This window comes from Naegleria gruberi, assembly GCF_000004985.1.
Source record: "Naegleria gruberi genomic scaffold NAEGRscaffold_2, whole genome shotgun sequence".
Lineage (NCBI taxonomy): Eukaryota > Heterolobosea > Eutetramitea > Acrasida > Naegleriidae > Naegleria > Naegleria gruberi.
Genome location: NW_003163325.1, coordinates 909,982 through 935,859, shown reverse-complemented (window position 1 = coordinate 935,859; position 25,878 = coordinate 909,982). Strand labels below are relative to the sequence as shown.

The window sequence follows — 25,878 nt, the reverse complement described above, 5'->3', positions numbered from 1 at the left end:
CAAGAGGAATTACAAAATAAAATTCTAGAAGTTGAGGGTTTAAAATCGAAAATTAAAACATTTCTTGCCTATAAGGAAGCCTATGAAAAATTAAAACAAGAACATGAAGCTTTTAAGGAAGAATTAAAGCAAAGAGAGTCCGAGACTGTAAGTTAGTTCTCCGATAATTTGATCACGAATTTACTACGTATTCAATATTACCAGATTCAAGTGACCAACTTTTTAAGAAAAGATTTAGAGTTAAAAAACAAAACTATTCTTCAGCTCCAAAAAGAGAATGCAGAATCAAACCAACAACATAAATCCCAAATTTCAAAACTAGAAATACAAATAGAAGAAATGAAGCTAGAATTTAGTCAGGAATTGCTAACTAAAACATCAGAATTGAGCTTGTTAGAAAAAGGACTCAATCAGAAGGATGATATTCAAGTAAGTGAGCAATGTAACATGCTTATTCTAAGCTATAAATATAGAAAGAGTTGGAAAAATTGAAAAAACTGTATAAGGAGAAGGAACAAGAAAATGAACAAATAAGAAAGTTTTTTGATTCTGAACTAACCAAATCAAAGCAATTATTTATTAGAGAAACCATTAGATCAAGAAAGGAGGAGAATGGTCTCCAAGAGCAGTTTGAAAAGGAAGTTGAAGAGCGAGCGCTTCAACTAATTGACGAAAAGAGTAGATCAATATACCAGGAAAATATAGTGTTGAAATTAAAATTAGAAGAGACTGAACAACAATTATTGGAATGTTCCTCAGAAAAGGAACAATTCAAACAGGAAAACAAAACCCTCTCCCGAACAATAGAAATGAACAAGGATTTGCTGAAAGAATATACAAAACAATGTTTTTCGCTTTCTAAAGAATTGAGAACAATGAATCACAAATATGATAATGAAAAAGTAATGGTCGATATTGAAAAAAGATTTAAGGAGGAAAAGAAAATTTTGAAAGAAAAATATGAAAATCAAGTCAAAGATTTGGAGAAGGGAAAGGAAGAGTTGACAAAAATTGTGCAATTGAGAAATAGAGAATTGGCACATTTACGAAAAATTGGTAAACGTCTTCTTGAGCAACGAACAGAATTGGAAATGTTTTTTAACGAAGCCCTAGGTTCAGTAAAGGAGCAGATTAAGAGTCAATCCAATGTTGTGACTTATGCCAAAGAAGACTCTCAGGTAGTATTACCCCCAATTTCAAAAACTCCAACCATTCCTAATGAAACACCAAATAATACATCCTTCACCTCTCTTTCATGGCAGGAAAAAGAAAAGGTATTACGAATTTTATTTGACAAGATAAATGGAATTCCAAATAAGACTTCAAAAACAACTGCCCCAACCAGTGAAGTCACTTCACCTCTAAGAGCCAGTAGAGAACAACCAAAGTTGAACAACTCTTTGGCCAGTATGGTCAGTAGATTTAATACACCTTCCACTGCAAGAACGAATGATTAGGTAACGTTGAAATTAATTTTCGAAATTTTTACAATGGCCAAAGCGCAACGGTTGCTTGTAATTGGAAGGCAATTCAACCAAATTTTAAAAAAAGATTTAAAAGAAATTAAATAAATATTTAAAAATGAGCGTTAATGCTTCGTTTATGAAGAAGTCGATACTTTGTAGAGACTTGACGGGACGTTACCATCATATTCGTAAATCATACTTTTCAACATCGTTAGGGGAGGATGATGATGGAATTGAATTAAACTATTATACACCTTCAAGTAATTTGAAAAATGGAGCACTTACCGATGAAGAACAAGGAAATGATGATCAATTCGATAGCAACTCTGCTCCATTGTGGTATAAAGTATTGACAAATGTAAAAACTGATATTGATTCCATCAAAAAGTTTAGTAAGTAATATTCCTCTAATAATAATAATAATATTTATAAATAATTAGTGGAACAACTCTCACAAATGCATAAACAACATTGTACCTTTAGTGTAAAAAAGAGCAATAATTTTGCAGAGGAAGAAAGAGAAATTGAAATTCTAACTGATGATATTAAACGATTATTTGTCAGATCAAAACAGTTCATAGAGCGTATTGTATTGCCAGCCAAACCTACAAGTCAAGAAGATATAATTAAAAAGAATACAAAATCGGCTCTTGTTATGGAATTGAACGAACTTTCCAAAGCATTCCGTGAACAACAACAAGATTATTTACAAAAATTAAAAGCACTCAAGCAAAGAAGACAAAATGTAATGATTTACAAAGATAATGGAAGTGGAGCTGAAAGTAATGAAGAAGATTTGACAGAAGAAGAAAAGGAAAGAATTGAAGCATTGGAACAAAAGCAATTCGATCCAGGCTTTACGGACGAACAGATCAAAATGTTAATTGATAATGAAATGGAAAATATTAGAAGAGACAAGGAACTGAGAGAAATTTTGACATCAATAGTTGAACTGAACGAACTTTTCAAAGAATTTTCATCACTCGTTGTAGAGCAAGGAACTTTACTTGATCGTATTGATCGTAATATTGAAGCAACTTTCGAACATGTCAGTCAAGGAAATAAGGAATTGGAGCAATCCGAAAAGTACCAAAAATGTGGAGCAATGGCTCTAGCAATCCTCATTTTGGGTGTTGTCTTATTGTTGGCTATTATTGCTTTGGTGTTGAAATTTGTAATTACTTTTGCTGTCCCATTCTAATAAAATGCAATTTCAGTCAAAGAATGAATATGTTGAGTATGAAAATAAAGTATTTACTAAAATAAAGTTTTACTCTTCCAAATCACCAAACCAAGCCTTTTGTATTGTATCCATAGAAACAGTTTTTGTTTTACGTTTTTTACGTGTTTTTGGAAAGAACTGGGTATCTATAATTACTTTTGGTATGGAAAGATCTAGATCTTGCTCTACAATATTTGAATTTTCTACAGTTTCTCTAGTCTTTCTTCTAGTCTTTCGTTTTGTTTTCTTCTTTGGTGTTGGTTCTTTTTCTTCATAAATTGACTCGTCTTGGATTTCATTGTATCTTTCATTTACCTCCTCTTCTCCTTGCGAAAGTCCACCTATCTCATTAAAGAAGTCTTCCTTAAAATAATCAATTCTATTCTCGTATTTTTGTGGTTCTTCTCGTAGTTGATTAATTTTGTAATCCTCTAAATCGTTGTTTGTTTCATGATGAATTTCTCTAATAGAGTCAAGAGGAATTTTTGGAGGTGAGGATGTATGGGATCTCTTTTTCCAACCAAGCATTGTTGATTTTAGCTCATCAGTCAAAGACATTGAATTATCGGCCTTCTTTGTAAAGCTATTTGAAAGAGTTTGTTGTATAGACTTTCTTTTCTTATTCTCTGGTTGAGGTGATTCAGCATACTCTGTATCTTCGTCCTCATCAGAGCTAGTATCATATTTCTTTCTTCTTTTTTTTTTGGTTTTTGAGGGCTTTTGAGGTGGATCCTCAAATATCTTATTTCTTGAGTTTCTCTTTTTTTTTGTGGTCGGTTCTTCAATTTTGCTGCTATTATCCTGTTTGAGGCTTGCATTTGTTTCATCTATTTGATAATCAAAATTATTTTCGTTTTGGAAATTATTGGAAGACTCAACAGGTCCCAATATTGGTTCTTCTAACCGTTTAAATTCCTTTTCAATAAGTTCTCTCCAATTCTTTGGGAAAGGTCCATCCAAAGAAGCAGTAAATTGTTTCAAAAAATCAGCACTGACTGTAGTACTATTTTCTTGATTTCGCAAACTATCAAAACTGGAAGTGAGCACATATTTTGTTCCACTTAGAGTAAGTACAGTATCAGAGTTGAATCTATGAACAATTGGGGAAGTGGTGAAATTTCTATTTCCATCAATATTAGTTTTTCCTAGTATAGAAACAGTTAATTCATCCTTTGGTTTGTATTGAAACACGTAACTCCAATGGTACAAGTTGGTTCTGGCATTATGCTGATCAATTTCAAGACTGCTTTTGATATGTTCTGGTGATTTAGGTTGGGTAGGAAGGGTCTGTTCGTGAACAATACTTTCTGATATTAAATGAAATGATTCTTCATCTTCGGATTCCACCCTTTCCTCTTGGTTTTCTTGTTCGTAAGAATCTTCTTTTTGTTCATCTGTATTATCGCTTTGGTGATCCTCTTGCTCATTTGAGGAGGTAACATCTTCATCATCTGAATCGTCAATTACATAAACTTTTCCAGGTTCAATAACAAACGAAGGATCTTCTAATTTAATAGATGACACTTCAGATTCGTCTTCAATTTCTGATGACTCAGATTCGTCTTCAATTAGAATAATCTTTTCTCCCATTTTTAAATCTTCCTCCTTTGCAATAAATTTTTTGAAAGGTGTATTAAGTTGAGGATCTAAACTCAAAGGTCTATTTACAGTTGTAATATTAAGGGTTGATTCCTTTTCACTATGGATATCATCTCTACCTAGAACTTGTTTTACCACTCCTGGAACACTGCCAATTGGGAATGCAGATTGAAATTGTTGGTCAATATTGAATTCATCCAATTGATCATCTATTAATTGTTGATGGTTGAATGATTGAGGAGGATTTGAGGGTTGTATTATCATTTCATGATGATCTAAATGTTGTTCAAAGTGATGAGGATGAATATCGAAGGGTTGTGGTGGTTGATGATTTACATAATAATAATTTTGATCCTTGTTCGGGGTAGATATGGTATAAGGTTCTGTTTGATATGGTTCCATATATTCTGGAGGATATTTTACAAATGGCACGAAATCATGATTGAATGGAGGAGGTGGTGCATGCTGTTGTTCATGACTCGATAGAAAAAAGGGATGAATCACTGGCTTTGGTGTTGCAACTCTGTGTTTCAGTTGTTTTAATTTTAATCTTTCTGGTGTTATGTTTTCCGATGATTGATGATAATAGGGTTGATGAGAGGAATGAACAACTGGTTGATGATGGAGCATTTTTTTGGCGGTTGAAATACTAATATTAATAATTAATTTATTCTTGTTTTTCTTCTTTGGCTGCAGCTTGTTCTTGCTTCTTCTTTTCAGCCAACTCTGGATACTCTAACTCTAAAAGTTTATCATCATGATAGCCCAACAATTCGCTAACTTGTCCTTTAAAGACAGCAGTCAAGAAGGAACCTCCCAAAACACAAGGGACAATGTACAAAAGAGCTGGTTGGCCTGCACGGAAAATATGCAAAACTGCAATTGTTAAAACTAAACCAATGACATAAGAGATGAATGTAATGATGAAATAAGTCTTGGCAAATACCCCAGTTTTGTACTTCTTATAGAGGTAGTAATCAAATCTGAGCATGAGAGCAACAAAAATACCAGGAATAACAATGTCACCTAAACCCAAAAGAGAGAAACCAGCACCCTTTGGCCAGACAACCTTGATTGGTGCATCGAATTTCTTTGCAACTGTAACCATAACATCAGTTCCGAAAACCCAGAAAATATCATAAAAGAATAATCCAATCAAAAGTACAGATCCAATCTTGTAAGATCCTAATTGAATCAATTGAATAGAGACCATGGAAAAGCATTCACCAAAGAGATTGTTAGCGATCCAATGTTTAGTGATAATATAGAAAATGCCAACAATACTTCCAATAACACCTCCAATAATATCAACAAGAGAGAATTCAAAATTCCAGTTAACAACTGGGATAGTAATCTTGTAACGATACTTTTCAGCACCCTCCTTGCTCTTTTCAGTCATGTGATGTGGCATAATGGCACTCAAAACTGGATGTAAAGCTGTTGCAATAGCACCAATTCCTAAAAATGTAAAGTAGGCACTCATCACGAAATTGACCCAGACATCACTTAAAAATTTGAAACAAAGATACAAGCTGAATAAAACGCATGATCCGATCACTGGAAACATGGCAGCATCTTTAACCTCGAGAGATTCGGTTTGTGATGGCACCAGTGATTGGAAACTACCCACAATAATTGGTATAACTGCGTGGGTTAACAAGGCAATATAACTAACAAAAAGATCAGATTCCATTTGTATTAATTATTAATCGGAAATTAAAAATCAAAATACGACGTGTTTAAGATGAAAAAATAATCCTACGTTAAACGTGTTTTCGATTTTTTTTGTAAGTTTTTTTAATTTTACACGTGTGCAATAAAAGATTGTTACCTCGTAACTATGAAAACTACCTTCTTCATTGTGGCAAACAGCTTCATCAATTTCATAATAGGAGAATGGTAATATTTATTAAAAATTAGATAGTCTATTTAAAGGCATCAACAAGTACTATTTTGTTATTTTTGAAAACCACTATATGATATTTAAAAAAAACAACATCCTCAAATGTTTCATTTTAATAGCTGTTGATGAATGAAATCCCTACAATCAACACGGAAAAGTTTATCTATTCGCGCCTTACTTGAAGATGAAAATGAGGAGGAAGAAGAAGTGGTTGCAAACACTATCCCAAATCAAAATGACTCATTAACATCGACAGTATCAAGTAATTTTGTCCTTAGAAGGCAAGCAAGTAAAATTAAGGCAGCATCAACTAGTCACATAGATACTAGAGTACTTCTTCAACATAAATCAACACCCGAGGAAGTTACTTCTGATTCTAGCTGGATACAAGACGTTTCAAAGAATAGAGATAAATATTTTGAAAAGATAATATCAGAGTTTGACACTCTTCATGATCGTCTTCGGGAAACTGCAGACTCATATAAGGGAGATGTGAGATTAATATCTTCTTCTAGTCAAACAGTTGCTGATTGGGATAGTATTCTCACACAAGACACTAAGGATTATATTGGTATTCTGAAAAAAGAAATGGAAGATCTTGTTGCTGCTCATCAAGAACAAGACAGAGAAAATAAGAGAAAGTTTGAAGAACAAATTGAACAAATAAGAAAATTTCATGACGAGCAATTCCGATTTATTCATAACAAAAGTGAAGAACTTAAAGCTAGAGAGTATGCTGCAACAGAGATAAAGGTTAGAAATGAATTGGATAAACAAGAATACAAGATGAGACAAGAAATGCATGCCTACAAGAAGAAATTGGAAACCTTTATGGAAAATTATATTCAAAAGGAGTTTAAACCTCACATGGAATTAATGTTTGGAAATGCTACTTCATTGATGGATTTATGTAAAAAACTATCTCTAACAACCACAAATACATTGTTGAAAGAGGAATGTGATAAAGCATTTAAGAGAATTGACAGACTTTCCGTGTTTGACCTACCCAGTAAGCTCAAGGTAATCAAGGCTGCAATTTTATCAAGCAGTAAATTAGATGCTGTCACTGCTGATGCAGAAGTTCAGGCTGATGAAACATATATTTTCATTGATCAAAGTGTTTTACAAAAAAAGCTACACGCACAATACCAAGATAAGAGTGTCATGGTTGGAGCTTACACATATGAGGGGTTCAGTCAGACAGATCTTTCCTCACAAGATATTGACGCTCTACTAGAATATAAGGAAAATCATCTCTCTGTTAGAGAATCAGTTGAGGATGATACAAAGCTTCATCTATCAACTGATACTTCAGTATCACCTTTTGCTAGCATAAATTCTTCAATAGATTCCGTTGCCAAGCATCAATTACACAAAATTGTGTCTTCAGACAAAAAGATCAGAAAGAATAAGGCAGTATCAAGAGAAAGTTCACCCATTCCTTTGGTAAAACAAGCATCTAAAACGAATGCAATGCGAGATTCTGGAGACAAACAACCCATAACGAAACAACAACGAGAAACGCCAAATAAGGTTGAGCATAAGGGATTAAGGAAATCGAAGCAAGAAGAGAAGCCCCAGACACCTCAACCACTCCAAAATTCGATTCAAACACCAATCCACAGTCCAGTTCATTCTCCATCACACCAATTGATGTCATCACCAATTCAAACACCAATGCAGAGCCCCAATCGTACACCACAAGTACATAACTCACATATTCAAACACCTATCAAACTATCATCATCTTCGTCCATATCGATATCCTCTCAATCTCCAATACAACCTCCTCTTTCCTTTGCAGGAATGGAGGGAAAAGCCCCACCAACATCCAAGCAACGAATAGATGACCAAATTGAAGAGTTTGCGCCTCTCAAATCTGATACAGAGCCAAATGTATCTAATGAACCCAATGTATCCATAGAAATAGAAACAAGGGAGAGCCAAACATTACCACTTGATGAAACTTTAGAATTTATTGAAGACAAGTCCAGCCCTCTTCCTCCTATTGAAATAGCAAGGGATGTGGTTAAGGAAAGACCAATTGATAATCCTGTTGACATGTTAGAACAAGTCTTCTCGCCTCGTAATGTGAATGAGAGTAAAAAGACAAAGTCTAAAACTCCAGAGTTTACTAGAATCAAAAAACAACAAGAGAAAAAGAGAGAAACGCCTCCTACAAAGAATAAGAATACAGAAGATTCAACTCCTAAACCTTTACAGAAAAAGAATTCTCAAACACACAAAAAAAGTGCCGAAAAAGAAACTCCACCAAAACCCCTTCCAAGGCTTTCATTTGAACGTGTAAGATCTGATCCAACAGTTCAAGGAAATATCAGACAATCATTTCCTATTGTGGCTTCACAAACATCAGTACAATCATCTCAGTTCACTCAAACAACCGAGAGATTAATGTCTGTCTCTCCTAGAATTCCAATCAAACTTCCAAAACTAGATCTTCCAGAAAGAGAAGAGGACAGTGAAGTTATTTACTCTACAAGAAGTAGTGACTCATCGGTAGCTTCCTCTGACTTTTTAGTCTCTGTTTCTCTATCCACCATTGTTCCAAACGAGAGACTACCAAGTGCAGTTAAGAAAAGAAAGAAAGTAACTGTGGATCCCCCTAGAAAATCTCTTCCAAAAATTTGTGAAGCTGATAGGGAGTTGATTAAAAGAATGTCAAAAGTTGGAACATCAATTGATGATCAAATGATTCCAATTTTGGAAGATTTATTTGTTAGAGCAGAAATTGATCCAGTATATCATTATTCAAAGTTTACAATGAAACAAAAGGATTGCCTAATCATAACACACAAACTATTTCCAGAAACTTTGGGAGGTCTGAACACAATTCTCGAAGAAACTCCAAAAACTCCTCATCTTTCTGTCAAGACATCTAAGGGTGGTAGCTTTGAGGAGGAATTTGACAAGTTATTGAACTATATCTCGTACTTGAAAATATCTTACAAGAGGAAAGAGTTCATGTTAACGAACCAATTGAAAAGTTTAGAGGTAAAGGTGGAAGAGTTGTTATCACATAATGTGGATATTAGAATGGTTGGTGAAAGTTTGAGATTTGATCAATCACAATCAATACAAAAACTCTCCAATGAAAATGTAATGCTCATACAAAAGATTGAACAATTGAATAAGCAGATCCAAGACATCATTACTGGAAGGTGGAAATATGATGTGCACAAAAAAGAGTTAGTTTATGTCAAATTTGAAGATGAGCCACCAGGATCTGCAGAAGAATTTACCTCAATGAGTAGAGCAAATGTTTCAAGACAATCTCAAAATCAATTATCACCAAATAATGATAGAACACATTAAAAAACTCCTTATGTTATGGATTCTTTTACTCAATCTTTGGTACAATGTGTGTAGCAGCGTATTGGGATTGAGCGATTATATCTTCCCATTCTTCCCTCAAAATAATTGTCTTTTTTTCATCAAAACATGGACAAATTCTCTTAGTATTGACATGATAAGCTTCACATGTAGAAATAAATTTACCTCTACCACCTCCATTAAAGAGACACTGTTTACTGTCTACATCAATGGCTGGTTGGTCAGGTCCAGAACTTGGTATACATTCGGTGCATTCCTGTCCCACAAATTTTCTCAAAAATTTACAACTGTTCATCTCTTCAAATGAGAAACGATAGCATTCCATATTAAACCCTTGCTTACAGTAAGATGAACAGGATTGACCTTGTTTTGAAATGGCAAAAGTAATTATGCTATCTTTCTTTGGCAGAGACCAATTTGAATCCTTGTGGAATTTTGAAATAGGGGCTGGACAATGAGAACCAGCTTTTCCACAAGTTTCTGCATAGAAAGGAGAATAACTACCAACAATTAATATCATATTATCAGACCATCTAAACAGCATTACACCATTGTATTCATCTCTAATTGGTGTTGAGTGCCACAATTCAAAATATTCTGAAATAGAAACCCATTCATTATTAACATGAGGATTCTGTGTACTATATGCAATGACAATAATTTTTCCTTGATAATTAATAATTGTATCAGGATCGCTAACGTAGACAATATTAGGATCTTCAAATAACAAGTGTTTGATAAATTTTGCATAGTTTTCTTTTCTCAAGTATTCGAGTGTATATTTTGTAGTTGTTCTTTCTAGGTCGAACATTGCATATTCACCATTTTGATAATGATCCCTTGCAATACCTAATGGTGAAAATCCATTTGGATTTAGCAAGTGGTTTCTGAAATATCTTTCATATAAAGCAACAGTAGAGTGAGTACCAGTGTAACCAGAGTGATAGATTCTAGGAACTTCAGGGAAAATAATTTGTCTACCTAGTCTGTTATTGTCTGCCCGTAAGAAATGGTCCCAATGTGATCTTGGCCACTTGTATCTCCATTCTTTTTCCCATATTCTTCTCGAAACTAACCAGCCTAGACCAATCATAAAATCAGTTCTGTAAACCATATTGTCATATTTAACTTTTCCTCTCATACCATTGTCATTATAAGCACTAATTGCATAAATAGACTCATCCTCATGAAGAAATTTGGCTGTTTGAGCAAAATATAAGAGAAAATCTGGAGCAAATAACATGTCATCTTCAACAATAATGAAATGCTTAACATCCTTATGATTATCGAATACGTGACCAATAATATATTTGTAGTGAAGGGAAATATGTTCAGCTCCTTCAGTCAACTGTCTTCCCTCATATGAAGTTAAAATTTGATTATGAATCATTGAAATATCATATTTTCTTGCAATTTGATTAATAACTTTATCATCTCCATATTGGTAAATATAAGTATTCTTAGGATTATAGTAAAGAACTTGTTGAAGTGAACGCAAAGTAGCTTCCAAATAATATGGTCTCTTTGTTGCAACAATTGCAATTATAAAAGAGCTAGGATGATATTCCGATTGTATTTCCTCCTTTACGAACTGTTCATAAATTGGATGATATTCACTAATTTTATAAATTTGATCCTTTCCTGTTGCATCACTCTTGATGACTGGATTATGCACAGGTCTAATTTCTTGTTTTCCACCATCGGTAGGTGTATCTTGTTTAGGATTTACTATCACATTACTAGTAGAAGGTGTATTCCTATCCATATCTATCAGGAAAGTATAAATATAAAAATTATACAAAACATAGAATACAAATAGGGCCAACACTAGGTATAAAATTGTTTTTGCTTTCTTGTTCATGATGATGTTATTGTGTTGGTGATGATGTTATTGCATTATTTTTAAATTATTGTTGGTAGAAAAATTACGTGGCTGTTGTGGTGTGATGGTTTTATTGGTTGAGCTTTAAAGAAGAGAGGTGATTTTCTAATAATTGACAAATTCTCTCACCTTCCACTTCGTCAGTAAGAAGCCAATTTACATGTAGAGATTGGGTGCTTTCTTCGAATGAAATTTTGATACTCTTAAAAGTTATTGGGGAAGGAGGATTATAATTTACAAATTCCTTTCCAAATTGATTAACCATTATTGAGAGTACAGATCTTAATACATCATATCCTAAATTGGTTGATATCCTTCTACTAAAGCTTAGTTTGTGTTGTCTCAGTCCCAATTCTCTTGCTGCCTGGCTCGGTTCAAGAAGTGAGAGATCGGGCAGATTTGAAAATCCATTCGATTTTGATATTAAAATACCTTCTATTCTCTTCTTTTTTGGTTCTGCTACTACTTGTTTCATCGTTTCAGTATCATGTGGAAGAGGTGTAGAGGAGAGTGTCCTTTTCAACAAGTTCAGACTCACATTGACTGAAGCGACTTGTGATGTTGTTTTGATTTTGATTGTACCTCCATTAGGTGGATCAAAACAAGGAATTTTAAATTCAGATTCAATTTTCTTTTTGAAAAACGCCATCTTGTCTCGTTCTCCATGTACTAACATGACATTCTTTGGTTGAGCAGTTCTAATCAATTGTAAAATACCTTTAGCATCTGCGTGTGCACTGAATGAAATGGCTTTTACCTCACATCTCATATCAATAACTGTCCTAGAGTCAATTTCTATTTTAGAAGATTTTAAATCCTTATTACGTAAAACCTTATTTCCTACAGTTCCTTCAACACAATAACCAGGCAAAATTACCTTGTTATTTTCACCAGGAGCCCATTTCTTGAAAACCTCCAAAGACATACCAGCATGTAACATACCAGGAGTTGCAAATAAAACCATAGGTCCAGGATTATCCATTAAAAATCTTTCAAATGATTGTATATTACTGAAATTGAAGAGATTTCGCTTTTGGTCAAAGAGTGTAGTTTTGATTTTCTCATTTGTCCAATTAATATAAAGTTGATAGTAATAGTTGGCTTTTTCTACCATACCAGCAGAAAAGTAAATGGGAACACTCTTTCCAAGATTTTTTCGTTCCCAATACGTTTCTAATAGAATACATAATTCTTGGACTCTTCCCAACGCAAATACTGGAATCAAGACTTTTCCTTTCTTATTTACAACGGTATCATACACTTGTTTACAAAAATCACGTTCTCTACTGCTTTTTGAATCTCTTATTGTGGTAGCATATGTAGTTTCTGTAATTAATAAATCAGGCCTGCATCTATCAATTGTAGCACTTCCCAAATGTCTGTCAGCAGTCATGTTATAATCGCCTGTATAAACAACACTAGCCCCAGTTGCCAAATCTTTGACGTAAAACATTGCTGCTCCTAAAACATGTCCAGCATAATATGGTTTAATTTCCAATTCATCATCTAGAATTATTGTTTGGTGTAAATTGAGTGGTTGAACCTTCTTGATACAATTTTTTACATCTTCCGAAGAGAAAAATCCTTGATTTAAATTATCGCCTTTTCTATCTACCATCACTCTACGAAAATCCTCTAACAGGATTGGAGCAATAGCTTTAGTTGGATAAGTCATATAGATCGGACCATCATAACCACAAACTTCTGTAAAATATGGCAAAGCACCACAATGATCAAGATGAAAGTGAGAAATAATCACACAATCAATTGTTTGAGTGAATTGTCCATTTTTTGAGATGAATTTAAAATCAGGAAATCTTCTCTCATCATTATATCCCATATGCATACCACAATCAAACATGATTGTTTTTCTTCCAATTGTAACAATGACACAACTTCTTCCGACATCTTGCCCAGCTCCGAGAGGAACAACTTTGATATGAGAGGAACTGTTAGGATTGGGCAGTTGTATTGATGCGGATGAACTCATTTTTTAATACTTTTTATTTAATTTTTATTATAGTTTAATAACAAACAAACTGATTGAACAGGTTTTAAGATTTCATTCATTCAATTTTGATAACAACAACATTAGAGAATATACCAATATAGAGGACTTATACACCTTACTGTAAATTGTACAAACTGTAGATTCGTTAAAGTGAGAAATACATTTTACAAAGAGCACAAGGATCCGTGTTAATTTGAAAGGAAATATCCACTCATTTGAAACAAATGGCCAATTGTGTACCATATTTTCACTCGCCCCACTTTACAATTCATTGGTTTCGGTATAAAGTTGTTTTTACATCGTGGAATTTTCAAATTAACCACTTCTCAACTGGTTGTAATGGCTAATGGGATTCTGTGCGAAAAGAGAACGAGCCAATCATTGGCCAACAAAATGAACCGATTCAACCAATTATTGTAAAATTGGCCGTAAGTAATTTAGCCAGACTCCAACAGTGAAACTAACTTGAACAATCTTTGTTGTGGACGCAAGAAGATGCTGCTGCTGTTTTATTGTCGTGTGTGGTGATTCGAAAACAGTTCAAATAGAGCCACATATTAGACTAACTATTTCTTCTCGATTGAAAAAAAAACACTTTTTTAATTACACACAAAAACTTTAAAAACAACTCACTCAATTGGTGATCTAAATGAACGCTTGGAAAGAAGGATGGTTTACTGAAGAATCTAACGGCCTTTGGGATGGCGAATCTAAAAATCTCAAAGTTAAACAAGTTTTATATCACAAAAAGTCAGAGTTCCAAGATGTTTTAGTTTTTGAATCTGAAAGTTATGGAAACGTTCTTGCTCTTGATGGAGCAATTCAAGCTACAGAGAAAGATGAATGTGCCTATCAAGAAATGGCTTGCCACTTGCCACTTGTTACTGTTGGTCACGAACCAAAGCGTGTCTGTATTATCGGAGGTATGTGAAATAGTTCATATATTTTTTTACTAATTTTTTAAAACAATTTAGGTGGTGATGGTGGTTGTGTTAGAGAAGTTCTCAAACATTCATCCATTGAAGAAGTTGTCTTGTGTGAAATTGATAAGGAAGTTATCGAAGCTGCCAAGAAATTCCTTCCAACAATGTCCTGTGGTTTAGAAGATCCACGTGTTAAGGTTATTAATGCTGATGGTGCTGCTTACTTGAAACAACACAAGAATTACTTTGATGTTATCATTAATGACTGTTCTGATCCTATTGAGTGTGCTCAAGTACTCTTCAGTAAGGATTTCTTCATTACCTGTAGAGAAGCTCTTGTTCCTAATGGAATTTTCTCCCAACAAAGTGAAACTTTGTGGTTGCATTTGGACTTTATTTCAAATCTCAAGAAGGATTTGGAACAAGTTTTTGATCAAGCAAAGTATGCCTATGTTTCCACTCCTACCTATCCTGGTGGTTTGTTGGGATTCTTGGTTTGTTCAACCAATCCAGATATGGATCCAAGTGTTCCTAGAAGAATTGAATCTTGGTACAACAAGTTGGATGAAAAGACTAAGGACAGCTTGAAATATTACACTGACAAGTTGCACACAGCAAGCTTCCATTTACCAGCATTTGCTGCTAAGAAGTTGAACCAATTTTAATTCTACTTCTTATTGCATAAATACAATATTAGCTTAGCTTAATAAAAATATTTCACACAAAAAGTAAATGTTTGTCAACTATTTTGGCACTACAACTATTAGTACAGAACAGACATTAAAAGTGTTTTATTTATATTATCGGTTTAAAAAGGTTAAATAATGATAATAGTTGACAAAAACGTATTAATTTCATAAAGCTAAAGTTTTTATTGAATAAATCATCTTAATTCTTAAGAGCATATTCATAAGAAGAGAGCTTGTTGTTATCAGTAACTTCTTCCAAAATGTATGGTTCCAAAAATGGAGGAATAGAAACTTCTTGTCCTGCAACTGCTTCCACTGTAAGAATAGTGGTACCCTTACCCTTGCCATTGAGGTAGTGATTAAGTTCAAAGTAGTGATTCATATAAACAAAACTGTAAATCTTTTTAAGAATTGGCATTCTAGACTTGTCAGCTTGAGAAGAAAGATTTACGTATGTTCTGGCAGAGATTGGACGAGCTTCAATCTTTTCCAAACCATCTTCAATAGTTTGAGTGGAATGATAGGAATAAGTAAAGACGCCATTTTGACCACGTTTTACAATTCTTGTTACGTCCTTTTCGTTTCCTGTTGGAATAAAGATTTGTTCCAAATCAATAACTTCATGTCTCAAATTCATGTCTACCTTTTCCATTGGTTTTAACAAGAATCTTCTTCTAGATGATTTAGCTCTTGGAATACCAATTTGATGAGAAAGAATATTATACACTTTTTGCAATTTTTCATCAAAACTATTCACAGCATTATCAACAATATACAATTGAGAATGGCCAATGTATGAAGCTCTGAGCCTATGATCCAACTCTCTTGCTTGTTCAATAGTTTCAGTTCTGACAGTATTATTTTCCAAAGTGTAGAATTTTTCAGCACCAATTGCAGTTGTAACAAGATGGATTACACAATCATATCTCTTATCACGAAGCATTGGAATTGACCAACCATTCATATCCATCAATGCTTGCCATAAATCATCAGCCATGTAAGCCTTTGGATCCAAAGTACCTCTATCACAAAGTAAAATAGTCGGTTTTTTGCTTACTCTTGCAATTTCTTGGAAATTATCCTCAATAGCCATTTGAGTTTTAATTAAAGAAGATTCAAAAGCTAAAACATCTTCAACAGAAGAATTATCAGTAACTTTGGCACCACCAGTCATTAACAAGGTAGCTGCTTCTGGAATAATAAAAACTTGAAATCCCAAATTTTGTAATCTTTCTCTCAACTTGGTCATGGCACTCGATTTACCAGCACAAGGTCCTCCTGTCAAAACAACTCTATAAATTGGAGTATTATGTTGTAGCAATGCATTAACATTCTTTTTGGTTCTTTCTTGTTCTTCGAAGGTTGAATTTTCTTGAGCAGATAATGCTTGAGCAAGGAGAGTGTGTAAATTATCATCTACATTATTTCTATTATTATCGAAATAATAATAGGCAGCAATAGAGGAAAGCAAACCTCCAACAAGTCCGAGAGCAAGAGTTTTACTATTGTAAAAATTCTTATTGTTTCCTTCTTCTTGTTGGTAATTGCCACTAGAATTGGTTGAAAATTCTCTAACAAAACAAGATGAATTATTGTTTATATTAAAGAGAGTTGTTGTATGGTTACTGAGAGCAACAAAACATGGTCTTCTTGATAAAGTGGCAACACCAGTGGTGGAAACAAAATGTTTGATGTTTTTTGGGGTAAACATTTTTTTCATACCCGAAATTTCAAAATTGTTGCTGAATATTTGCAAGTCATACCCAAAGTTAATTTTCTCTCATTCAATAATTATTGTTAGATATGATTCGAGAAGAAATATAAAATCATCAAATTAGTGAAATGATTGTTAGTGATGAACAAATTACATTAAAATTTAATATTAAATCTCCTCACAATAGTATTCAAAACTCTTGTCATTCCGTAATTTTTAATAATGAGAGGTGTAGTAAATAGCAAACAAGTAAGAAAGAATCTATTGAGAGAATGGAATTGGTCCATTGCACAGTCAATATCTGTGTTGGGCGAATTTAAATTTCCGATAAAGTAGTACTTGTACAAGTTGTGATAGGGTGATGATTTTATGAATAGATCTTTCGGATGTATTTCAGCTTTTAATTCATTTTCTGTAAATTGTAATAATTTTGATTTAATTTCCTTCTCTGTTAATTCAAATCCATTATTTGTATGATAGAGCAAGTATTTTACATAATTCGCTTGTTTGAATATGAAATTTTTGTTTTCAATTAGTGATGATGAGTTATTGAATTCATGATGAGCAGTTAAAAATTCATCGATTGTTATATCAGTGTGTAAACATTTAGTATCCCGAAGAATCATCATTTCCTTATATTTTAAATATTGATTGAATTCTTGTTCATGTTGATGAGAGGTTGATGAGACCATTTTTATTTAATTTTTAATGTTTACCTTTACTGTTTTAATTTTGGAAACTTGTCTTCAGCCTCTCACTTCTTAACCTCAAACCTTACTCAATGTAAACAATTCACAATCGGCTGCAATTCAAGTATTACTTATTTAGTAATAAACACTCCTTTATTTTTATTTATTTTTGGAAACAGCACTTACTGATTGTTTTCCGACATTCTTTCTGGTTGTTCTCATATCCTTCTTCATCTTTTCAATATCTCTATTCTTTCTATCGATTTGATTTTGTTCCATTCTTTCACTTCTGAGAGTATCAATGACATTCTTATACTTTTGCTTTCTTTGGTGTGCTTCTTCAGCTGCCACTTGTTCCCTGGCAGATCTGATAAATTGATTGTCCTTTCTCAATTCTGATATGGCCTTACGTTTTTCTTTTGCAATCTTCTTCTTTAATGTCTTGATTTTAGTTTGCTCAGGATTTTCATCAGTGTATTTACTCTTCATGGAATCAATTGATCCATTCTTATCACCAAATAGGAGTGGCTCAAACTGAGCGATTGCTTTTGGTTTCTTTGTTTTGTAATTAATTTCTGATTTAACTTCATCGATTTGAATTGGTTTTTCATTCAATTTAATACCCTCGAATATGATATTAAAGTTTTCAATATGGTCTCTACTAATACTGGAAAATCCTTCACTATCCAAAAGTTTCTTAAAGTGATCATTTGTTGATACTTTCTTTGAGAAATTCTTTTCCAAGTGTTGACTATAGATGGAAAGCAAATGTGTTGCCCATTCAAAACATTGACATTCCTCATTTGAGTCATAAATTGATCTGAACAAGTTTGGCTTCTTCTCAGTCTTTTTCTTGTTACTCTTTTGTTTCTTTTCACTTCTTGCTATAATTTCTTTGAGAGTATTGACAACATCTGGGGAGTAGAAAGTGCATTCCTTGTCAATAATGATTGAAAGAGATGTTAAAAAGAGAATGGCTGGCATATTGAGGGGAGATGTTAAGAATTGTTTCGATTTTTCCAAATAGAGATGGATTAATAAATTGGTGAGAGAAAGTATTGGACTTTCGATTCTTTCCTTAAGAGGATAGACTGTAGTAATCATCTTTAAAACAATTAATTCACCCAAATTTGGAACTTCTAAAACTTCATACTTATTGAAAGTGCTCAATAAGAACATGTGGAACACATCATGGGCAGTATTAGGCTGTTTGGTAGTTAATTTGAATAAAACTTGAGTAAGATCATTCACCAATAGATTGAAATTAATTTTGCTCTTTGAGGAGAGCCACTCTCCAAATCCTACTTGCTCTACCAACAACGTGACAATAGTAAAGAATAGTTTTTCATTTTCTGGCTGTCCATTCTTTTCAATGGTTTCAATCAATTTTTCTTGTATCTTGTCTGAATTGTTAGAAATTAATTGTGAAAGTTCTTCTAAATCTTTTTCTGTTGTTTCCAAACCTTCTTCTTCTTCAAATTGCTCTTCTTCATCACCAGAAATTGGTTCATCATTGATAAAACTATCTTGGATATAGGAATTTTCACCATCTTGATCATTTTCTTGTTCACTTTCAATGTCTTCTTCCTCTGGTTGGGAGGATGCAGAATCTTCTTCGATTTCTTCAGCATTATTTTCGTCCTTTTCTTCACTGATAATGTCTTCATTTTCTTCTTCATTTTCGTCACTCATAATAGTATCATCTATGAAGCTATCTTGTGCATAGGATTCACTTGTGTCTTCAGTTTCTTTTTCATCACTTGACTCAGTCTCTTCTAAACTTTCTCCTTCCTCCTGTTTAGTTTGTTTTTCAAATAATTGTTGACCCTCCTTCTTTTCACTAATAGAAGTCAAATCAATATCTTCTCCCTTCTTGATCATGTCCAAGAATTTATCATAATCGAGAGATTTTTTGGTGTCTTGCTTATTGGTGTTCGAGGTTTCCTTCTTTGTGGAATCAGATTTGAGTAATTCCATAAGATCTTCATCGTTATCCAAAAGTTCTATCATGTTCAAGTTATCTTCCTTATCCATCTTTTGTTCCATTTTACGTTCTTTAAATCCTCTAATTCTTAAATTCATTCTCTCTCTCTTGGATAATTTTCTCTCTATTTGTTGTTCAAAACCAAAGGTTGAAGAAACTTCTCCTCTTCCTATACCTTTCAAATTTCTAAGGACTGATACTTCATCCTTTGTACTATATCTAGAATCAATATCATCAGTTTGGTAATCATCCCTAAATAATTCCTTGTCAATACTTTCATCGATATCACCTAGAGTGGAGAATGAAGATAATTTTGTTCTTTTTAAATTAGTATCCATTTCATCTTCATCATCATCTCCGATTTGAAACTTCTTTCTCTTCTTATCCACCTTGTTGAGGGTTTTATCAAAAGCTAATTGTCTCTTATCCACAAATTTGTTTGAAGGTTTTTGTTGCTTCCAAAAATCCTTCAGCAATGTATCTTTTCTAACGTTGATGTCATTTGATCTGGCCTTGCTTGTTTGTCGAACTTGGGTGTTATTTGCTCCCATAATGGCCTTTTTTCTACTTTGTTGAATATTTTCGAAAGGGTTAGATGCGAGACTGATGCTCTTTGTTGACTTTGCAATTGTTGCTCTCTCTTTTGATGAGAGTTCTCCACGTTTTTTTGGTGGCATTTTTTTTTTGAAACGTTTTTCTAATTAAATTCAACTATTTTAATGAAATTTAATATTAAATTGTAAGTATTTATTTTAGATATTTGTCTACAACAATCTTTGCTTGTTCAATTGTTAATTTGTTTACATTTTCTGGATTTACTGTCTGAGCACACATTGGACACTTATTGCCCAAGCTGTCAACCATTTTGATAAAGTGAGAATGTCTTGAGGAGAATTGACATTGAGGACATTGACACCAGTCATCTAAAACCATGTGTAAACCAGAAGAAATACACATTGGTACATTATTCATACAATGCTCACAGTATAATGAGGAGTCTGAAAGTGGAGCAGAACAAATTGGGCATCCTGAAGTTGGTTCAGGTTCGTCTTCATAAGCCTTTCGCTTTCTTACAAGTTGTACTATTGTCTTTTTCTTTTCGGCTGGTATCAAATTTTGATGCTCTGGTCGAACAAGAACTGTGGCATTTTCAAAAGCTGATTTTTTAAGACCAGATCTGTAACAAAGCAAAACTGAAGAAGTTAAAATTGGTACAATGTGATGAGGGAATTTGCTGATATTCTTAGTAATACGGAGTAACATTCTTGAGGCAATGGTTTGTTCTTGCATTTTCGAAAGGTATTTTACAATCAAGTAGGAGTGGAGTAAATTCAAACTTTCTCTCAGTTCAAATTGCACGTGATGACCTTTTTTCTCTAATTGTCTTACTGTATCAAAGAGGATTGAATGTGCAATTTGATAATTACCAATTTCTTGTTCTTGTTTGGCAATAACTAGAGCGGTACTTGCAGCTTGTTTAAAGTTACCAAGAGCCATATAGAGCCTGAAAACATGTTTTGGATCTTTTGGAACATTATCAACTTGACCCATCAAGAAGTCAATCAAGGAGTGAGTTAGATTGTCATTCTTTGCAGCAGCAACAACATCAATTGCCTTGTCAATAACATTTTCCATTTCTTTAGAGTCTTGTTTCAGTCTAGATGAACACTGAATGTAGAGAGTAAGAGCGGTAGTGTACTCTTCACATTTCAGATAATAATCAGCAGCTCTGTCAAGGGCAACTTTCGACTCATAATACTTAGCAATGCTCAAGTATTCAGACTTGTCTGCTCCTTCACCAACAATTTTAGCATAAGTGTCCATTTCATCATGAGCCTTTGCAATTTCAAATGCTTCATCAACTTTTTCAGCCATTATCAAGAATTCAATTGATGACTTGTAATTTCCTTTTTCTTTACAATAGCTGGCAATCATATTGGCTCCATCAGTTGATTTGGTTTTCTTTACCAGATCAATAGCCTTTGGAATATTATTCAAATATCTCAAATTAATATTAATAACACTGTTGATATCACCTGCTTTTTCGTAAGAATTTGCTGCCTCTTCATATTTTCCTTCTAATTCCTTTGCTTTGGCGAATTGGAGATGAAGTCTAGGATTCATAATATTCTTTGATTTCATCAAGTTTGTTACCTTTGTGTAGCTCTTATTTTGAATATACACTTCTGCAGATTTTTCATACATTTCTGCTTCTTCATAAAGAGCTGCAGCGTCATCGAACTGAGATAGTTCCTCAAATATTAAAGCACATTCTCTACAGAGCTTCTTATTCTTACTCTTCATTGCCAATTCGAATCCTTTTCTGAGATCACCTAATCTGATTGTTATTCTAGTTAGACCTTCATTACATATTTGATTGTGGGAACTATTTTCTGGGTTAGGGTCTAATACAGCTCTTTGATATAAATCGTATGCTCTTTGATATTCTCCTTTAAGTTCCAACTGATTGGCGTATTCCCTCGAAATTACAGGTATTTGGTTGGGATCAAGATTTTGAGCAAGTTGAAGAGCTCTATCCCAATTCATTAAATCCCTTCTCATTTCCAAAGCTTTGATTGGTTGCGTTGATTGAAGGAATTTTGACTCTGCATCTGTAAAATCACCAGATATCATGGCCAGGTTTCCAATTATCAAATTAATTTCATCTAATTTTATCAGCTCGTTAAGTGCCATAACCATTGATGAGTTTCCTTTCAATCTATAAACCTTCATGGCTAATTCCAATTCCAAATTGTCAACAGCTACATCCTTCAATCTATTCCAAAAAACCTCTTGATTCAAATCGAGAGCAATAGCCCAGGCGTCCTCTAATCTAAGCAAGGAAATTGCTTGGTTAAATGCTCTCTTCTTATCTTCAAATGTTTTCAAATCATAATCAGAATGAGAAGCCAAGATAAGGTGGGCTATTGAACCATTTTTCATTTGGCAGCAAACTTTTCCATTATTTAAAAATATTGGCATGAATCCTTCTGGTCTAATTGTTCTTGTTGGTGTGTCACTATCTAATTTAACACTGAACACTTTTGGACCCCATCTTGTTGTGTGACTATAAACATATGTTGTGAACTTCTTACTATCGCAAACAACGAATACATTTTGATCTGCCTGATCCCACAACACCTTATCAACAGAGCTAGGGAAAGACTCAATTCCCACAAGTGAATCATCCACAGGACTATATAAAAATCCTGCATTTGTTTCATCAATAAATACCAATCTAGTACCAATAATATTAGTAAATACAGAAGAAATACCAACATCATGTCTAAACTCATTCACTGTTGACCAATCATCCAGAGAAAAGTAACATATTGTGCCTCTAGATGTTCCATAGATAAGGAAATCTGGAGCCATAGTTAACGTTGTAATAACTGACCCATCATCCTTTTCAGGAAAGTGTTTTTCTTCTCTTCCTTTCCATTTTTCATCTTCTGTATTCTCAATAAGATGAAGCGTAATCTTACCACCTGACAATACAGCAGCGTAATCGAATCCAACAAATACTTTTTCAACTGTTCCTAAATATTCTCTTGTGGATATTAATGTTGCAGAACTATTTTCAACTCTATAATACCAAACTCTATTATTCATTCCAACAGCAACATGTTCTGGACCAAGTGCCACAAAACTTGGTTCAATATCAATTGAAAACCTGGCAACTACTTTTTCATTAACTTCATCCTTAATCATCAGTTCTCTGAGAGAAACTAACATTAATACATTTTTACCATGGTTGTCGTTCAATGCTGGAATACTGGTCAAAAAATTGTACAAATTACCATTGTTTGAGGACACTGTCAATATTTGTCCATCTTCTGTCCACTGTACCTTATTCAGAGCTCCATATTCATTGTCTAATTCATATCTATCTACAGTGTTTGTATCAAATGTTGCTAAATCTGATAAATCAAATACTTTGACACAATTTTCTCCTATTGAGGCACCCTTCTTCAAAGCATCACAATAGGTAATATTCTTCAATTCAGAATCATGGACTTTACAAGAATTAACTTCATTACCAATTTCTTCAGCATGTGTTGAGGCAATCACAACATAACCCTTATCGAAACCAAGGAGCAAATATCCGTCACCAAATGATTTAAAGCAAACCATTTTACCATAATCATCACTAAATCCAAGTTCTGTTGGTTTCGGTTCTGTTTCATCTTCATAATCATACATCCAAAAATTTCCTCCTACTATTGCAGCAACAGTTGTATCCTTTGAATTTCTCTTCTTTACCCTCAAAAATTCCATTGTTTTTGGTTCAGATTTGGCTGGTTTTTGTTTGATATTGTCACCATTAATATCACTGATAGTTATTTGCATATCTTCAGAACCAAGAGCAAGAACATTTTGAGCATTCCAAGAACCTGTTGTAATCTTTTTTGTATGTTTACCCTTGATAGGGACGTACTTGCTAATTTTCTTATTGTAGATTAGCAATGTTCCTTTTACACTTCCGATAGCCAAGTAAGGTCCAGCAATGGCCCACCTCATAAAACTCAACTCTTTCATACTTGTTTCAATATTTTCCTCCTTTTTTGTATTAATATGAAAGAGAGGTACCTTACTTGAACCTTCTTGCATTATGGCAAGAGTTTCATCACTATAATCCCAGTCCAAAGCAATAACTTTTCCAGAATCTTCTAAGGATATTTGATGATATAAATTTCCTTGCCTGTCGAAAATATGTACTCTTCTGTAGGAACCTACACAAGCAAGGTAGTTACCACTCTTCTGCCAGCTAAAAACAACAGGTCCTCTGCCGTTTGTTTCTTGAGTAACAGTGAAGAGTTGTTTCTAAAATGATCGGATCAATTAATAATGGATACAATATTTATCAACGTATTGTATGAGGTTTAAATCAGACAAGCTAAAATGCAAAAGACGTACCATCTTTATTTTTTTGTACTTGTTTTTGAACCAACTTAACTACAAAAGGCGGGAAGTCACTTTGTTTGAAAATTTTCAAACTTTTTCTCAATATTCTCTTTCATCTTATTGTCTAGTTGTCCAATAATATCTTTGATTGATGGGTAGTGAGACTTTATGATATGTGTTTGCCCAACTATTGTTAAAAAATTAGAAACTAAAAGAGCAAACTTTAAAGATTTCGAATATTGGGGAATAATCTCTTCAAATTCTGTAATGAGTTGCTCCAGTAAATTAATATCAATTTTTGATATTAAATTTTTTGTTTCCATAACCCTATTTAGAATATTAATGGTTGTTTCTTCATTCCACTTGATTTGTTTGTTGGAAATATTTTCAATAATCAGTTTGAACAAATACCCCTTCCCTTCAACATCAATTATTTTATCTAATATTCTAGTAATTATCTCAATTTGATCTACAGATAATGATTTTTCTCTTAAAAGGTTGAGAATTATTAGTTCAATAATCATATTACTAAATTTTTGATTACAACAAACTTGTTGAATGCTTGAAAATAAATGTCTAGAGGCCTTTTGCTTCATATTAATCAATTTTGGTTGAATTAAATGCTGTATAATAGAGGAGCATTGATCACATGTGTCAATATGGTTATTATTAGTTGTTAGTCCACTTTTTGAAAAAAGACCTTGTATAATGTGAAATAGCAATCCATCATTGAGATTATCTATTGACAATTCTTCAAATATCATTTCCATTTGTTTAAGACAGAGAGCACTATTCAAAATTGATAGTATTGATTGAATGTTGATCGATTTTTGATTAGATGCTTTTTCAATAAGCTTCTTCAGTTTCAAAATATCCTTTCTTTGGTCTGATGATAATTCTATTGATGTATGAGGAATAGCCTCCTCAATCAATTTAGATTTCTTTGGTGATGGCTCTGGAAGAGTTGACTCTACTTCAGGAGTTGTTTTCTGTTGGTGATCACTTGCTTCCATCATGGTACTATTTCTTTTCATAGTTTTAGTTTTGTACAATCCAAAAATGTCTAACTCTTTTAATTGTTCTTCTGATTTCCCTATTTTAATATTTTCATACGTATCAAACTTTACAAGTAAAGTTGTATCATTAATTTTGTAACATAATTTTCTAAATAATTGTTTCAAAGCATCAATTTTTGGTCTTTGAGACATGAAGTTTAAAAAGTCTTCAATTAATTGAATAATTAATTTTTTCCTAAATTTACAAAATAATTCAATAATGGAGTAGATAATAATCTCCTGATATTTAAAACCTAAAGTAAAAATGAATGGAATAAAAATATAATCTCCCAGACCTTCATTCAGTAGTGTGGGCTTCTTTAGCATTAATATAAATTCGTCATAAACATTTTTTTGATTGTTAGTCATCAGTAAAAAGTCTACGAGAACATTTCCGAATAGAGGAGTACCCAAAGAATTTTCATCAGTCTCATCGGAGCTGTCAATTTCTATTTGATTATTTATGTCGTGTCTCTTTTGTTCAA

At 33.3% G+C, this 25,878-nt stretch overlaps 12 protein-coding genes across 12 annotated transcripts; 4 read left to right on the top strand and 8 right to left on the bottom strand.

Annotated features, from left to right (window-relative positions):
- Positions 1-339: 339 nt before the first annotated feature.
- On the top strand, positions 340-1,457 carry NAEGRDRAFT_62101 (uncharacterized protein; the record flags this gene model as incomplete). Its single annotated transcript, XM_002682938.1, has 2 exons — positions 340-429; positions 474-1,457. 2 exons carry the CDS (start codon positions 340-342, stop codon positions 1,455-1,457), a joined length of 1,074 nt encoding a protein of 357 aa, XP_002682984.1.
- A 132-nt stretch (positions 1,458-1,589) lies between these two features.
- NAEGRDRAFT_34956 (uncharacterized protein) lies at positions 1,590-2,667 on the top strand (the record flags this gene model as incomplete). Its single annotated transcript, XM_002682937.1, has 3 exons — positions 1,590-1,858; positions 1,907-2,248; positions 2,294-2,667. Exons 1-3 carry the CDS (start codon positions 1,603-1,605, stop codon positions 2,665-2,667), a joined length of 972 nt encoding a protein of 323 aa, XP_002682983.1. The 5' UTR covers positions 1,590-1,602.
- Positions 2,668-2,736: 69 nt separating this feature from the next.
- Positions 2,737-4,917, bottom strand: NAEGRDRAFT_45577 (uncharacterized protein; the record flags this gene model as incomplete). Its single annotated transcript, XM_002682711.1, has 1 exon — positions 2,737-4,917. One exon carries the CDS (start codon positions 4,915-4,917, stop codon positions 2,737-2,739), a length of 2,181 nt encoding a protein of 726 aa, XP_002682757.1.
- Positions 4,918-4,944: 27 nt separating this feature from the next.
- NAEGRDRAFT_77985 (peptidase A22B family protein) lies at positions 4,945-6,065 on the bottom strand. The gene has a single exon (XM_002682710.1). The coding sequence runs from the start codon at positions 5,978-5,980 to the stop codon at positions 4,955-4,957; it is 1,026 nt and encodes a 341-aa protein (XP_002682756.1). The 5' UTR covers positions 5,981-6,065; the 3' UTR covers positions 4,945-4,954.
- Positions 6,066-6,319: 254 nt separating this feature from the next.
- Positions 6,320-9,523, top strand: NAEGRDRAFT_45576 (uncharacterized protein; the record flags this gene model as incomplete). The annotated part of the gene is made up of 1 exon (XM_002682936.1): positions 6,320-9,523. One exon carries the CDS (start codon positions 6,320-6,322, stop codon positions 9,521-9,523), a length of 3,204 nt encoding a protein of 1,067 aa, XP_002682982.1.
- A 10-nt stretch (positions 9,524-9,533) lies between these two features.
- Positions 9,534-11,426, bottom strand: NAEGRDRAFT_77984 (N-acetylglucosaminylaminotransferase). Its single transcript, XM_002682709.1, has one exon. The coding sequence runs from the start codon at positions 11,400-11,402 to the stop codon at positions 9,549-9,551; it is 1,854 nt and encodes a 617-aa protein (XP_002682755.1). The 5' UTR covers positions 11,403-11,426; the 3' UTR covers positions 9,534-9,548.
- A 547-nt stretch (positions 11,427-11,973) lies between these two features.
- On the bottom strand, positions 11,974-13,347 carry NAEGRDRAFT_858 (uncharacterized protein; the record flags this gene model as incomplete). Its single annotated transcript, XM_002682708.1, has 1 exon — positions 11,974-13,347. A coding segment is annotated over one exon (1,374 nt), but the record flags the coding sequence as incomplete, so codon positions are not given.
- Positions 13,348-14,023: 676 nt separating this feature from the next.
- NAEGRDRAFT_34946 (spermidine synthase) lies at positions 14,024-15,078 on the top strand. The gene is made up of 2 exons (XM_002682935.1): positions 14,024-14,357; positions 14,409-15,078. Exons 1-2 carry the CDS (start codon positions 14,084-14,086, stop codon positions 15,020-15,022), a joined length of 888 nt encoding a protein of 295 aa, XP_002682981.1. The 5' UTR covers positions 14,024-14,083; the 3' UTR covers positions 15,023-15,078.
- Positions 15,079-15,245: 167 nt separating this feature from the next.
- Positions 15,246-16,766, bottom strand: NAEGRDRAFT_45573 (uncharacterized protein; the record flags this gene model as incomplete). The annotated part of the gene is made up of 1 exon (XM_002682707.1): positions 15,246-16,766. The coding sequence occupies one exon, from the start codon at positions 16,764-16,766 to the stop codon at positions 15,246-15,248; it is 1,521 nt and encodes a 506-aa protein (XP_002682753.1).
- Positions 16,767-17,608: 842 nt separating this feature from the next.
- Positions 17,609-20,110, bottom strand: NAEGRDRAFT_45572 (uncharacterized protein; the record flags this gene model as incomplete). The annotated part of the gene is made up of 1 exon (XM_002682706.1): positions 17,609-20,110. The coding sequence occupies one exon, from the start codon at positions 20,108-20,110 to the stop codon at positions 17,609-17,611; it is 2,502 nt and encodes an 833-aa protein (XP_002682752.1).
- A 70-nt stretch (positions 20,111-20,180) lies between these two features.
- NAEGRDRAFT_29690 (uncharacterized protein) lies at positions 20,181-24,254 on the bottom strand (the record flags this gene model as incomplete). The annotated part of the gene is made up of 1 exon (XM_002682705.1): positions 20,181-24,254. A coding segment is annotated over one exon (4,074 nt), but the record flags the coding sequence as incomplete, so codon positions are not given.
- Positions 24,255-24,406: 152 nt separating this feature from the next.
- Positions 24,407-25,546, bottom strand: NAEGRDRAFT_62090 (uncharacterized protein; the record flags this gene model as incomplete). The annotated part of the gene is made up of 1 exon (XM_002682704.1): positions 24,407-25,546. One exon carries the CDS (start codon positions 25,544-25,546, stop codon positions 24,407-24,409), a length of 1,140 nt encoding a protein of 379 aa, XP_002682750.1.
- Positions 25,547-25,878: the final 332 nt, after the last annotated feature.

Coding starts and splice junctions, on each gene's coding strand:
- NAEGRDRAFT_77985 (XM_002682710.1), bottom strand. CDS start 5,980: ATGGAATCTGATCTTTTTGTTAGTTATATTGCCTTGTTAACCCACGCA.
- NAEGRDRAFT_77984 (XM_002682709.1), bottom strand. CDS start 11,402: ATGAACAAGAAAGCAAAAACAATTTTATACCTAGTGTTGGCCCTATTT.
- NAEGRDRAFT_34946 (XM_002682935.1), top strand. CDS start 14,084: ATGAACGCTTGGAAAGAAGGATGGTTTACTGAAGAATCTAACGGCCTT. Junction 14,358..14,408: donor GCGTGTCTGTATTATCGGAG/GTATGTGAAATA, acceptor AAAACAATTTAG/GTGGTGATGGTGGTTGTGTT.